The sequence below is a fragment of the Pristis pectinata genome, chromosome 28 (assembly GCF_009764475.1).
Source record: "Pristis pectinata isolate sPriPec2 chromosome 28, sPriPec2.1.pri, whole genome shotgun sequence".
Lineage (NCBI taxonomy): Eukaryota > Metazoa > Chordata > Chondrichthyes > Rhinopristiformes > Pristidae > Pristis > Pristis pectinata.
Window position 1 is genome coordinate 22,505,164 of NC_067432.1, and position 15,464 is coordinate 22,520,627.

General features: G+C 38.9%; 1 protein-coding gene across 1 annotated transcript in view; it reads right to left on the reverse strand.

Annotated features, from left to right (window-relative positions):
* Nucleotides 1–1,814: 1,814 nt before the first annotated feature.
* Nucleotides 1,815–15,464, reverse strand: part of saxo2 (stabilizer of axonemal microtubules 2) — a 39,347-nt gene continuing 25,697 nt past the window's right edge. Inside the window, exons 4-5 of the mRNA XM_052040287.1 lie at nucleotides 6,604–6,806; nucleotides 1,815–2,800 (exon numbers count right to left, since the gene is read on the reverse strand). Coding sequence (XP_051896247.1) covers nucleotides 1,815–2,800; nucleotides 6,604–6,806 — 1,189 coding nt within the window. The remainder of the gene's footprint in view (nucleotides 2,801–6,603; nucleotides 6,807–15,464) is intronic.

Sequence of the window (15,464 nt, forward strand, 5' to 3'; positions counted from 1 at the left end):
TTTGTACCACATTTTTTTTAATTGATAATCAGGGACTCCAGTTTTAAATGAGAATGTTTAGATGCACAAGAACAGAAGGAACAGCCTGAAAAATACTACCAGTTAGGGAGATGCTAATTATTCTACTTTCCCATTGATAAAAAGTGATTGTTTGCAGCACAGAGGTACCTAATCATTGCTGAAGGTATCTTTAGTTTATTTCATCGATGCGGTTAACTTGATGGTTCAAGACTGACAAGTTACAAATTCATACTATCCACTCGATTAATAAGCAGTTTAAAATGGTTGAGAAACCTGATTTCTTTATCTTGAGAAGAGCTGTGAAGTATTGTAAATGTGGATAAATCAGTCATCCCTCCAGCTCTGTCTGGGAAGTCCCTAACTGGCAGATACCAATGGCTATTATTAAAAATCCATTGGTTTGTCCAGGGTGCAATTCTGCTCTATTTCTGTTTGAGATTCTTAGTTACATACACAGGCTTGGATTCTAACTTCAGTAGTCTCTAAATAATACTGCAAGGGAGTTGCATATTATTTGTAATTTTGTGCATTAACATCCATTTTAATAAGGACATCCAGCTTTTAATGAGGATAAAGGGGACCTTTGGATCTTGAGCAGTAACAATCATTGTGTGGCCTAGTGTTGTAGATTTAACCAATTATGATGGAGGGAGCCCTTTACAGTGGGAAAGAAGCAGACATCTTTGACTTCCTTCCCAGAAATGTACACAGAAAGGAATCCTATTCACCAATTCAGCTTCCCACCTTGAGGTTGGTCCAAGCTGATGTGATAGAGTTGGAAGTAGGTCTCTATCAACTCTGGATGCTCAAAAAATACCCTGCCAAAATAAAAGTACTCTGTATTCCTGCCAACACAATAAACAAAGCAGGAGATGTTTATCCAGCATAGATTTCCTAAATTGTCTTTAAACAAAAAAAAATTCATGGAAGATGTGAACAACATTTTAATGAACAGAAAAGTCCAAACTAATTTTGAAAATGATGCAGTGTCACCATTGTAATTCACCAACAATTCCTCATCAGTGCACTTTTCGTGTAAATATTGATTTACAATTTTGAATACTTTCCTACCCAGAAAATTCTTTCAAATGTACAAAGAGAAAAATCATGCAACAAAGGGATTGGATCAGAATATTTCTAATAATTATCTGAATAGGTTTAATTCTTCAGTTTTTCATTTTATGATATACTGAGAACTAGGGAAAATTCAAAAAAGGATCAATTGTGAAAATATTCAGTGGAAGATCATTGAATTCAGTTTCCCTGATTTTATAATATATTGAGATAATATTGTTCATTGTAACTAATACATTGAAGATCGGAGCATTATTTTGTTCATATCAAGCTACAAAATAACTAAATTCTATTGGCATTCTGAAGAATTTTAAAATAGGGATCGAATAGTCATGTGATGAATGGGTAGTAGAAATTGTACATATTCGTTATTACATGTTATAGGTCAGCCAAATTAATGCAGCTAGTTTTAAATATACTAATCATCCAACAATTTAAAATAAACATCTGAAAATGATTTGAAAAAATATGTTGCTTTTGATACCTTTAAGGACTTACTTCCTTCCTAAGTTGGCAAATATATTAATAGACTAAACTTCTCACGTACAGAATCACTGTTAGCAGAATAAATTGTGATTATCAGGAGAGAAAAAAATCAATGCCACTGCCTTTGGCAGAATGGTATAAAGGAATTGCAATTTGAATTACAAAATCTGCAGAGGTTTGATATCGTCTAAGGAAAGCAACATAATTAACATTAGAAGTTACATTTGTAGATATTAGGATACTACTGCCACTTCTTTTGGAAGATGCATTTCATTTGACACTGCCAGCTTTTCTTCTGATGATGTTATCTTGTGGAAGAATTTATGACCACGTGCATCAGTGTTTTCATACACAAAGCCCGGTGGAGTAGGATAGCTTGCAGGACATATTTCGAGCCTCTTTGGTGTATACTCAGTACGATACAAGGTTCCAGCATCAAATGGTGTTTTGCTATGTAGAGGAGCATTCATTGGTTTGAAGCTTTGCAGTGGATTGATTGGATGAGGGACATAATTTGCTTTAAAAGTTGTCAAATCATCAAACCTTTCACATGGTACTTTTACTTCTTCACCTCGCCTGATCACCTCTGCCTTCTTTATATCCCATGACTTGAAGTCATCTTTCATAGTAGTACTTCCCTGAAAAGGAGCATGGACCTTTCTTGCACTTGCAGGTCTAAATGGAGCAGATGGCTTAACTTTATGTCCAACATAATCAAGGTGCGAAGTAGTGTTCAAATCCATTGAACCAGCTGGTTGCACATAATCTGGATGTTTGTGCATATAAGGCAAGGTAACAGGCCATGCCTGATATTGGTCACGGAATTCTGAGTTCCCATCAAATGGTGCATCAGATCCTATCTTTGTTTGTTCAGGTTTAAAGCTTTTTGTAGGATCTCCATGCATTCCCTTATAATCACGACGGTGAGTGGTGAGACCTTCAAAAGGTTTGTCATTTGGTTTGTATTCTTCCCGTGGTCTAATGTATCGTTCCCCTACCGGATGGGCTACATAAGATATTTTATGATTTGTTAGACTATCAAAGGGAACATCAGATGTTTTAGGGACATCAGGTGGTTTGAAACTCTCTCTGTGTGAATATCCCTTGGGGCCATAGTCATCTTGGAACGTAGATGGATTTCCAAACCGTGCTGTAGGAGGGCAGTATGCTTGTGGTGATTTAGGCTTCCTTTTAGGAATTTCCCAAAGTCGGTAATCATCTATTTTTAAAAAATAGTGCTTGTATATTAGCTACAACTTCATAAATATATTGGACTATACTTTTAAGCAAATAGAATTGAATTGTTGGTATCTTACCCTTGAAGCAACATGAAGCATTAATAAACATCACCACTCCCTACTAGTTTTTATAACAAATACAGGTAGGAACTTGATTACTTATCAATTACTGTGCTGAAGAATTATCTGATCCTAGTATGAAGCTGATTGAATGTAAAAATACATAAATCTAATATTGTTTGAATATTAATTTTTATCTAACTTAGAATTATTTCTAATAAAAGAACATGAGCTGCATAGAGGGAGTAAGTCATTTAAAGAAACAGCAAGAATGATTCTCATCTCACTGCTGTCTTATTCTCAGTGTAAATTTCCCATCAGCAGTCGAGGTTTAAAACCACTAGGATAGGAGGGTATTTTATATCAAGACTGACATACTTGTAGTTTCAGTCAAGTCACTTTCAAATAGAAATATGGAAATATGTGGATGGTGCTGATGGATTTTAAGGAATTATTATATTTAATCAAGATGGGAAGTAGTGTTCAAATCCATCAACCCCCCTTGTTGCACATAATCTGTGCATGTTTATCTGGTGTATGCTATAGAGGTGAAACTATGCAACTACAGGCTGGCATGGGGTACTGGTAGAATAGTGGCCGACACAATCCACACAAATATGTTAAATTGGCAATATTAATGATGTAATTGTACCAGTAAGACACTTAAGTCACTTTCTATCCTGACCTTTAATCCCAAGGCATTCTATACATACGTCAAGAGCAAGAGGATAACTAGGGAGATGATAGGACTCCTCAAGGATAAAGGTGGGAACATGTGCCTGGAAGTGAAGGAGGTGGGTGAGGTCCTTAGTGAGTACTTTGCATCAGTATTTAACAAGGAGAAGGATGTGGAGGATAGGGAGATCAGTGTGGAGCATGCTAATATGCTAGGGCGTTTCAAGATAAAGGAGGAGGTAATGTCAGGTCTCTTAAAGAGCATTAAGGTGGATGTCCCCATATCCTGATGGGATATACTCCAGGTTATTGAGAGAGGCAAGAGATGAGATTTCTGGGGCCTTGACTAATATCTTCATGTCCTCTCTAGCCACAGGTGAGGTCCCAGAGGATTGGCGAGTAGCTGATGTTGTTCCATTATTCAAGAAGGGAAACAGGGATAATCCTGGTAACTATAGACCAGTAAGAAAAGTTACTGGAGAAGATACTTAGGTATAGGATTTATGAGCATTTGGAAAACCAGAGCCTAATTAGGGACAATCACCATGGCTTTGTGCAGGGCAAGTCATGCCTTACTACTTTGAGTTTTTTGATGAGGTGATGAGGGTGATAGATGAAGGTAGAGTTGTAGATGTTGTCTCCATGGGTTTTAGGAAGGCATTTGACAAGGTCCCTCATGGGAGGCTCGCCCAGAAGATTAAGATGCAAGGGATCCAAGGTGAATTGGCTGTAGAAGACAGAGGGTAGTGGTCGATGGGACTTGCTCTAGCTGGAGGTCTGTGACTACTGGTGTCCCTCAGGGATCCGTACTGGGACCTCTGCTGTTAGTGATGTGTGTGTATATATATATGACCTGGATGAGTATGTACATGGGTGGGTTAGTGAATTTGCAGATGATACGAAGATTGGTGTTGTGGATAGCAAAGAAGACTGTCAAAGGATACAGTGGGATATAGATCAGTTGCAGATATGGGCAGAGAAATGGCAGATGGAGTTCAACCTGGCCAAATGTGAAGTGTTGCACCTTGGGAGATCAAATGTAAAGAGACAGTACACCGTTAATGGCAAAATCCTTAACAGTGTTCATGAGCAGAGGGATCTTGGGGTCCAAATTCATAACTCCCTGAAAGTGGCTGCACAGGTTGATAGAACCATAGAACAATACAGGCTCTTCGGCCCACCATGTTGTTCCGCCCTTCAAACCAAAGCTAAGACTATCTACCCCCTTCCTCCCACACATCCCTCTTTTAAATTCCTCCATATGCTTATCTAACAATCTCTTGAACTTGACCAACGTATCAGCCTCTACCACCACCCCAGGCAGCGCATTCCATGCACCAACCACTCTCTGGGTGAAAAACCTCCCTCTGACATCTCCCTTGAACTTCCCACCCATTACCTTAAAGCCAGGCCCTCTTGTATTGAGCATTGGTGCCCTGGGAAAGAGGTGCTGGCTGTCCACTCTATCTATTCCTCTCAACATTTTGTACACCTCTATCATGTCTCCCCTCATCCTCCTTCTCTCCAATGAATAAAGCCCTAGCTCCTTTAGTTTCTCCTCATAATCCATACTCTCTAAACCAGGCAGCATCCTGGTAAATCTCCTCTGCACCCTTTCCAATGCCTCCACATCCTTCCTATAATGAGGCGAACAGAACTGGACGCAGTACTCTTAGTGTGGTCTAACCAGAGTTTTGTAAAGCTGCATCATTACTTTGCAGCTCTTAAACTCGATCCCACGACTTCTTTACCACGAATAGGGTGGTAAAGAAGGCATATGGTGTGCTTGCCTTCATTAGTCAAGGCATTGAGTTCAAGGAAGTTATGCTGCAGCTTTATAAAACTCTAGTTAGGCCGCATCTGGCGTATTGCATTCAGTTCTGGTCGCCCCATTATAGGAAGGATGTCGAGGCTTTGGAGGGGGTGCAGAAGATGTTTACCAAGATGCTGCCTAGATTAGAGGGCATTGCTATGAGAATAGTTTGGACAAACTTGGGTTGTTTTCTCTAGAGTGGCAGAGGCTGAGGGGAGATCTGATAGGGGTTTATAAGATCATAGAGGCATAGATAAAGTAGACAGCCAGTATCTTTTCCCCAGAGTTGAAATGTCTAATACCAGAGGGCATGCATTTAAGGTGAGAGAGGGAAAGTTCAAAGGAGATGTGTGCGGCAAGTTTTGTTTTACACAGAGAGTGGTGGGTGGCTGGAATGCGCTGCCTGGGGTGGTGGTGAAGGCAAATACGATAGGGGCGTTCAAGAAGCTCTTAGATAGGTACATGAATGTGAGGGAAATGGTAGGATATGGACATTGTGTAGGCAGAAGGGCTTAGTTTAGTTGGGCATTTTAATACTAATGTAATTGGTTTGGCACAACGTTGTGGGCCGAAGGGCCTGTTCCTGTGCTGTACTGTTTTATGTTCATCCCTGTTTAACATCGCTGTATAAATTCATAAAACCAAATTCAATCATGCTACCATTATAGAACAAGGATTTTTGCAACTGAAGTGCAGCAGAACAAACTTCTGGCAGCTGTGGGATCTGTTCAGACCCCTGCAATGAATGTTTTATAAGATAAATTTGAAGAAATAATGAATATTTCATTCTATTCTCTTTGGGGAATTTTTAATTTCCCTTTGGAATATGGCCGGCAAAGTTGCACTTGTACCCCATCATTAGTGCTCTGTATGGTTTTTAGAGCTGCATGGTTTACTAAACTACTTCAGAGTGCATTAAAATTCAGCTACATGGTGAAGAACAGTCACACATAGGTCAAAGCTGATTGAGGTGGTAATTTTGCATCCCTGAAAAGCTTCCATAGCATTCCATTTGTTTTCATATGATGATCTAACACTTTCCTGGTCATTTCTTTCAATATCAGTCCACAAATGACCAGATTTTGAGCTCTTTTTTTTTTTTACAGATTCTCTAGGTTTCTAGCCAGTATTATCACCCTCACATTATCATATCTATTTATGCAGTTCTTATTTTAGTGCAGTTGGGCAAAGTTTAAGGCTGAGGCTAACAATTGAAATAAATCAATAACCTTCTACCTTTGTATGTTGGTACAGTGTCTACTTTCCCTTCTTTCCCGTGTTTCCTTTCGGGAGGACGCATGCTTTCTACAGGCTTAATTTTGTGGGGATTATAGTCTGTCTTGTAAGTTGTGTGGAGATCTACCTCACCAGATTTTGGTCTATACTCTCGCTGCACACGAATAGGTCGTCGTGAAACTTCATGAGGTATATAATCTGTTCTGTAGATAATGAAATAAGAATCAATTGTTACTGCAAAATACACTTATTTTTTTAACTTAATAATTTCTTTGGCATTAGAAAATTTACTTTTTTTTTGAAAAAAACAAGTAAAATATATCTTAACAGAATCCACAAGTAAACTAATGGAATCAGAGCCCTAATCTTTGTAAGAGTGGAGTCTATTTGGTGCCAATATAAAGATTAAACCTACTCATGAATCACTTGCAATAAAGATTGTTATGCTTATCGAACTGCCAGTGACCACTCAACTACAGACATCCAATTAGAGTTGACTCTCGGCTATCCAGAATAAAGGAAGGAAGTTTCTCCATGGATAATGCAAAGAATTATGCAAAATTCATTAAAAGGCCTCAAAAGTGTTGCATGGTAGTTTCTTTATTGACTATTAAAATATGAAGTCGTGTGTTTGTTTCATCAATTAACTAGCCATCTTTCTTGTATATCCATAACACTTGCAGAAATAGTTTTTCATCCATGGGTGTGATATCTTGCTGCTCTTCATAATCGAGCAGTACCTTGACACAGGTGAGGGCAGCACTGTGAGAGACTAATGCTGCAGAATTAAATCTTCCGACTGTCCTTTGCATTCATTCAATGCCGTCTTCAGTCCACATACTCGCAGTGCAATGTCATGATCAGAAAGCATCTCATGCTCTGGTTCATGCCAAGTAATGTCCATCCACTCTTGAATATGTTCAACAATGACATTTTTATCTCCATCCATTTGCTGCACAGTTTCTTCCAGTCCAGCTGCTGAAATTCCTTTCTTGTCCAAGATTTATCACCTCTTACTTCTAGAAAGAGATTGTTTCATATGCTTTTCAACATGTTTGATTTCATTGCCACTTCATAATTTGTAATCAGAGGGTCATTTCTACCATGAAGGTTTCAACTTGTTCCACTCACTAAAATGCTTTTGTAAATTCCAGACTGATTCTTCCTCTTAATGTTCTCCCTGGTCCATGGATTGGATAACATAAGTCACAGTTGGTGTTAAAAGATGGCAATATTTTACATGAGAAAAAAATTTCATTGGAATGAGAGGAGCAATACATCTTTACCAGCAAGCTCAGTTATTGCAGAAGCACCATGAAGTGAGGAACAAAATTCATGTCAAAACACACTTTGAAAAAGGTATGATTCTTCCACACCAATATTCAGATAAAGTGATCCATTGGTATATTAATCATCCAGAAGCATTTTTTTTTTTCACTTTGCCAATCACACAGAATTTGAGTTTATATGAACCAGTTGCATTCTCATGGCATATAAGGATTAGCTTTTCACTGCTAGACTTGGGGCAGGAAGCATACTGTTTGGTCTCCAATGTCAGGCCTTTGGTCAGTAAACACTTCTGATGAAGTATAGTTTTGTCTGCATGGTAAATCTGTTCTAGTTGCAAAACCTTTTCAATGAATGCAATGAGTTCCTCTCAGAAGCTATAATCAGTTGACTTGTCTGCTTATGACTTCTCCCCTTTGATGCATATCTATGGATGCTGACTGTCCATTTCCCTCCATTAATGCTACCTGACCTGCTAAGTTCCTTCAGTGTTTTGTGTGTTGCTCCAGATTCCAGCATCTGCATTCTCTGAGTTGATTTTTTTTTTAAAACCATATCAGTCACCCAGAAAAAATACTAAAAATTCTCTCCATTCCCAGAATATCCAAAAATACCTGGGCCAATTGGTATGTATAATTCCAGACACTGGTGTATCCACAGCTCTTGGTTGATTTGAACCATTCCACATTTCTTTGTCCATATCCTCATCCATTGCCTTCTTCACTGATATTGTTAGGCACACCACTCAAAGAAGAACTATTTGTGTAAGAAAATGAATACAGCCTTGCTCTTTCGAAGTCAAGATCCATCTGTTCACAGATTTTATATTCCACTGAGAGTTGTTTCGCAGTGGTATCTTTTTCCGGCTTCTCCAGCACTCCAAATTTCCTTACAATGGTGAAGGAATACCGATACTGTAAGCTTCAATGATTCCAATGTTTAGTCTCTCTCCTGTGTTCCAACCATAGCTCTATTCTCTCATTGTGTTCCCTGGAGGCAAGTATTTAAAGCCTGGAAGCACAGGCATTTTACAATGCACATATTTTTATTCAAATCTCAAATCATGGGCTTTTCCAACAAATAGCACAAGCCTTGCAAAACACCCATGATAGTACATCAGTTGCTTGTTATTGGAAGCCAATTGTGCGCAGTGTTCAATAGTTGGATACAGTTGCCAAGAAATTCATAAGCCCACAAAAGGTATGCTAAAATGCTGCTGCACAGGGGATCCTTGCTTGTTTGTCGTATTGTTGTGTGATTTCTTCATTAATGATATGGATGTTAATGGTACAAATGGAAATACATGGGTATGATCTAATAGTCGTTACAGAGGTATGGTTGCAAAGTTAAACATTTCTGAATACTTACCTTTTAGAAGAGGTGAAATGACTAAGGAAGTGGGGCGGCCCTGATAATAAACAATGAGATAAATGCAGTAGGGAGAATGGATCATTGCTCAAAAAAATCAAGAAGCTGAACCAGATTGAGTGAAGCTAAGAAACAGAAAGAGCAGAAAACATTGGCATGAGTTGTTCAGAGGTGCAACAAAAAAGTGGTAATTTAGGATAAAGTATAAAACAGGAAATTTAAGGTACATATCACAATGGCAATACAATAAATCTGCATATAGTTTGGACAAACCAAATTAACAGTAACAGTGCAGACAACAAATTCATGGAGTGTTTTCTTTAAAAAAAATGGTTTTCTAGATTAATGTGTTGAAGGACTATGAGGGAACAAGCTATTTTAGATCTAGCTTTACATAAGGAGAAGGGTTAGTTAATAATCTTGGAGGCAAGGGGCCTTTAGGAACTACTAAACAAAATATGACAGAATTTTCTGTAAAGATTGAAAGTGATTTGGTTCATTTTGAAAGCAGGGTCTTATCTAAACAAAGTGAACTACAAAGGTGTGAAATATGATTTGGCTGTGGTAAAATTGCAAACTACATTAGGAGGTTTTATAGTAAACAAGCAATAGCAAACATTTAATTAATAGGTGTATATCCTTTTGTTGTATACTACCTTTTTAAGGCATGAAACTTAACAAAGTGTGGTCCAGCTGTGGCAAACGAGAAATTAAAGATAGTATTGGATCAAAAGGGAACGCTAGTAATGTTGCCAAAAAGAACAGTAAACCTGAAAATTCAGAAAATTTCAGAACTTAGCATAGAACTTGCAAAAACCTGATGAGGAAAGAAAAATGGATTATAAAAGTTATGTTTCTTGGCAAATTAAAATGGCCTAATAATTTCGATAGATAAAAGAGCAAAGATTAGCAGAAGTTAATCTGGTTCCCTTACAAACTGAAGCAAGATAAGTTATATTGACAACAAAGAAAATGGCAGAGAAATTAAACATACAGTATACGTTTTCTGTCTGCACAGACAAAATCTCCTGGAAATAGTGAAGAACAACAGGTCCGGGGTGAATAATGAACTGAGAAATTATTATTAGTTAAAAAAGAGCATTAGAGAAATTAATGTGATTGAAAACTGATAAATCCTCAGGACCTAATGGACTGTACACCAAGGTTTTGAATGAGATGGCTGTGGAGACAGGGCAGTGGCAGCTGTCATCCTCCAAAATTCCATAGATTCTAGGATAGTTCCCACATATCAGAAGGTAGCATATGTAATTCTCCTTTTTAAGGAAGCTGGGAGAGCTTCAGCCGAGGAGAGAATGCCAGCACCTATTGTTTTCAAATTTCTTATCAGGCTTGACTGGATGGATACAGGGATGATGTTTCCCCTGGCCAGGATGTGTAAAACCAGTGAACACACTCTCAAAATGAACAGTCAGCCTTTAAAGACTGAGATGAAAAAGAAATGTTTGCAGCCAGAGGTAGAGAATGTTTGGAATTCTCTTCCCAAATGTCCCGTGGAGGCTCAGTTGCTGAGTCTATTCAAGAGAGAGATTGATATATTTTTGGATATAAATGGTATCAAGGGACTTCGGGTTAGTATGGGAATGTGATACTAAGATGACAGATTAGCCGTGAGGTTTTGACTAGAAGAAAGGGTGAGTGGTTGACTCCTGCTTCTTTTTCTTATTTAAACACGTTCACCAACATTCTTGCTTGTGGAAGAGGTTTGTTTATAGAAGGTGATTGTAGCAAGAGGAGGAACCCCTTCCAAGATCAGTAGTCAGTAATTTAGAAGAGATACTGTTTATGATCATCAACCCAGCTGACCTGAGCTTCTGACCATAGGTACATTGGAAATTATTAATGACAATTGTAGGCTCTGTCCAATTCCCCCTCTCACACCTTACCATCCCTCATCCCACAATCTCCTTTGTCTGACAAAATCCTGACAGCTCAGATATATCCCACTTACTCAATCCACTCCACATGACCAAATATTAGTGTCTTATTATTACTGATGTGTAGGACACCCCAGCAAGCAAGGCTTCCCTACAAAACTTCCTCCACTCACTTATCCCTTACGATTACAGGATTTCACAGCAGAAGAAACCCTGGCACAGCACATTGTAAAGGCTAGTTTAGATTTGGGATCAGCAAGTGATAATAAAGCTGGCAAGAGCAGATCACAGCCAGAGTATGGGAAATTCATTTGCAGTTGGCTATCTGCCAACAAACCCAGAACGTTGTTGTTTTTGCTGGCTGTTACAATCAGAAGGCAGGCCACCTTAGGATGAATCTACAAATGGTGATCCTCTAGGCCCACCTGTTGCTTGCTCAACTGCAGGAAGGCAACCAACTTGGCTGCAGTTGCAGGGTGGCCCTGCATGTATAATGCTAGGTAGTGGCACGTGGTTGAAAGGCACTAAGGATTTATAAGGGTAATTAGATAACAATTATATCCGAATGTTATTGAGGAGACATAGAAAATTGTTGGTTCCAGCTTTCATGATTTGTGCAGGTGGAAACTTTGAGTTGGGCTGCCAATGTGGCAAGTGAGTCAGTGAGGAATTTGGTTTCTCTATTCATCAGCTCTGATCGGTGTTGGTTATTGCAGTGAGATTTGCATTTGGTGAGTGTGTCTATTTTTAGTTTCACCCCTCTCGAGCAGTTTACAAGCTAATCAACATTTCTTGTTTAAGGAAGTTTCTCAGACTGGCAGAAAGATGGTAAGCTATTGCTATTTCCCATATTAGGAAATGACTGGACACAGTGACATCAAAATATTAGGTGATTCCATATTGTGATGAAGGAGGGTTGCAGTGGTGAATGGGGTGACTGTATGGTCAAAGGACACTGCATTAAAACATAGGAAGATCTCATCAGAATGGGTGGATAAATAACAAATTGGCTTCAATGCAGCAACATGTAAAGTGGTGTGTTTTGACAGAAAGCATAAGGAAACTCCTTGTTACTTGGATGATAAGAAGTTAAGTGGAATTAGGGAGCAAAGAGACTTGGTAACACAGAAAACTAAATGACCTACAGTTGCAACGCAAGATAATGTCATGAAGAGCAATGGGCTTTTTAGAGTAAAATATTCATACGCATAAAGGTAACAATGAATTTATTTAGAACATTGCTATGACTACATGGTGCATAAATTAACAACCTAAGTTATTGGAAGAAGTGTGTTTGCATAGACTGAAAACTGGCTGTCACATAGGAAACAGAGTTGGTATAAATGGGTACTTTTCAGGCTGGAGGAATTTAACCAGTGGAGTACTCCAGGAATTGGTTCTTGGCCTTCAATTGTTTACTATTTACATTAATGACTGAGAGGAGGGAATGAAATGTAAGGTGTGTGGCCAGATTCTGCTCTAACTCCATCTACAAGTTTGCAGATGATACCACCGTTGTAGGCCGTATCTCAAACAGCAATGAGTCAGAGTACAGGAGGGAGATAGAGAGCTTAGTGGAATGGTGTCATGACAATAACCTTTCTCTCAATGTCAGCAAAAGAGTTGGTCATTGACTTCAGGAAAGGGGGCTGTGTACATGCACCTGTCTACATCAATGGTGCTGAGGTCAAGAGGGTTGACAGCTTCAAGTTCCTGGGAGTGAACATCGCTAACAGCCTGTCCTGGTCAAATCACGGAGAAACCACAGCCAAGAAAGCTCACCAGTGCCTCTACTTCCTCAGGAGGCTAAAGAAATTTGGTTTGTCCCCTTTGACTCTCACCAACTTTTACAGATGCACCATAGAAAGCATCCTATCTGGATGTATCATGGCTTGGTATGGCAACTGCTCTGTCCAGGACCGCAAGAAACTGCAGAGAGTTATGGACACAGCTCAGCGCATTACGGCACCAGCCTCCCCTCCTTGGACTCTGTCTTTACCTCTCGTTGTCTTGGCGAAGCAGCCAGCATAATCAAAGACCCCACCCACCTGGGACATTTTCTCTTTTCTCCTCTTCCATGGGGTAGAAGGTACAGGAGCCTGAAGGCACATACCACTAGACTGAAGGACAGCTTCTACCCCACTGTGATAAGACTATTGAACAGTTCCCTTATGCAATGAGGTGGACTATGACCTCACGATCTACCTTGAACCTTATTGCACTGCACTTTTTCTGTAGCTGTGACACTTTACTCCGCTGTACTAACTCAATGTAACTGCACTGTGTAATGAATTGACCTGTATGATCAGTTTGTAAGACGAGCTTTTCACTGTACCTCGGTACAAGTGACAATAATAAACCATTACCATTACCAAATAGGTGGAAGGGCATGTTGTGATGAGAACTTTGTGATTCTGCAACGGGATATAGACAGATTGGGTGAAAACCTGGCAAATGTGGAAAGGTGTGAAGTGATGTACTTCAGTAAGAGGAATCAAAAGGTAGATTATCATCTAAATTGAGAGTGACTGAAAATGAGAGAAGTTCAGGAGAATCTAGATGTTTTAGAATATGAATCACAAAATATTAGCAGACAGGTCCAACAAGTAGTTAAGGTGGCAAAAGGCAGGTTGGGTTTTATTGCCAAAGGGTTGGAGTTTAAAAAAATTAGGAGGTTTAGTTACAATTATATATGGTGTTGATGAAGCCACAGCTGAAATACTGTGTACAGTTTTGGTCTCCTTACCTAAGAAAGGAAAAAGCAGCTTAGGAGGCAATCTAAAGGAGATTTACAGGGCTAATTTTTGGAATGAGAGGGTTGTCCTATCAAGAGATGCTGAACAGTTTGGGTCTGTATTCCTTGGAGATTAGAAGAATGAGGAATCACCTTATTCAGACATATAAGATGCTAAGGGTGTTTGTAGGGTAGATGTTGAGATGTTTTCACAGGTGGGAGAGTCACAAACAAGGGAGCAAAGTTCCAAAATAAGGGGCCGGTCATTTAATACTGAAGTACGTAGAAATTGCTTCTCTCAGGGGGTAGTGAATCTCTGGAACTCTCTGCCTCTAGAGGGTGGTGGAGGCCTGATCATTAGATGTATTTAAGGTGGAAATAGATAAATATTTGAGATATTGAGGAACTAAGGGTCACAGGGAACTGGCAAAGTAGAGGAATTTAGGCCAGCATAGATCAGCCATGATCATATTGAATGGCAGGGCAAACTTGAGGGGCCTGGTGGACTATTCCTGTTCCTATTTTCTTGTGTTCTTATATACACAGAACTGGTCTCCCTATTCAAAAAAGAAGCAGTGGTGGAAAAGGATTTTTTTTTAAGCATTGAAACAAAACACAAATGAAAGATTAAGCAGGCTGTTATTCATTTGCTCTGGAATATGTTATGTGCACTATATAGTTCTAGATAACAAGCATACTGAATCTCAAGGACAATACTAGACAGCAACTTACAATGCCTTAGTTCAGAAAACACATGGATCACAACTGTAGCTGGAATCATATGAATGTTTATGATGTACAAGTTCTGATAAATGCATTACCCATATCAATTGTCACTTTATTGAAAAGAATACAAACCATAAAGGGGAAAAATATGGTCTCTTCATTAAAAATAAATCAGAGAAATATTCCCTCACGAAAAGACTTAAGCTATGAAGTTGTATCACAACTCACTTCCAGCCTAATCTCCTTCATAGGGTGTTTATACCTTTCTTCTTCTTGCACTTATTTTTGCCTTTCTCTCTACTGCTGTCAAATTACCAGCTGTGATACCTTCCTCAGACTGTATAGTGCAATGTGCAGCATTTTATAATAATATTTCAAATTTGCAGTAAGAAATAAAATAAAGTCTGTCTCCAAGTTGTCCTACTTCCAAATTCATGCATAAAATGCATTATATAGCATGTTTAAAGCTTGCACAAACATTTTTCCATTTCATGTGCTGAGTGTGGAGGGTTGAGGAAAGCTGTCACCGGAGAGGCCTTCTTCAATTCATCCATCCAAATATCCTCTTAAATAATTCAGTCACATCGCCCTGCAAATATACTGTATGTTAATCTGTGTGATTTTTTTTCTGGTGCCACCTGGAATGAGATGAATACTGGGTCTGTCTAAAACCTGAAAAAGAACGTAGAAGTGATTTATCCTGAAGACCTACCGATGCTTAAAGAATTTTATCGAAACTATGGTTCAGATTATGAAAAGCTGCAAAGTATTCTGAGATGTTTAAAGGCAGGCCACATGATGAGGAGAGCAGTGCAAATAGAACAAATCAATGAATGGAAAGGCTGAATCAT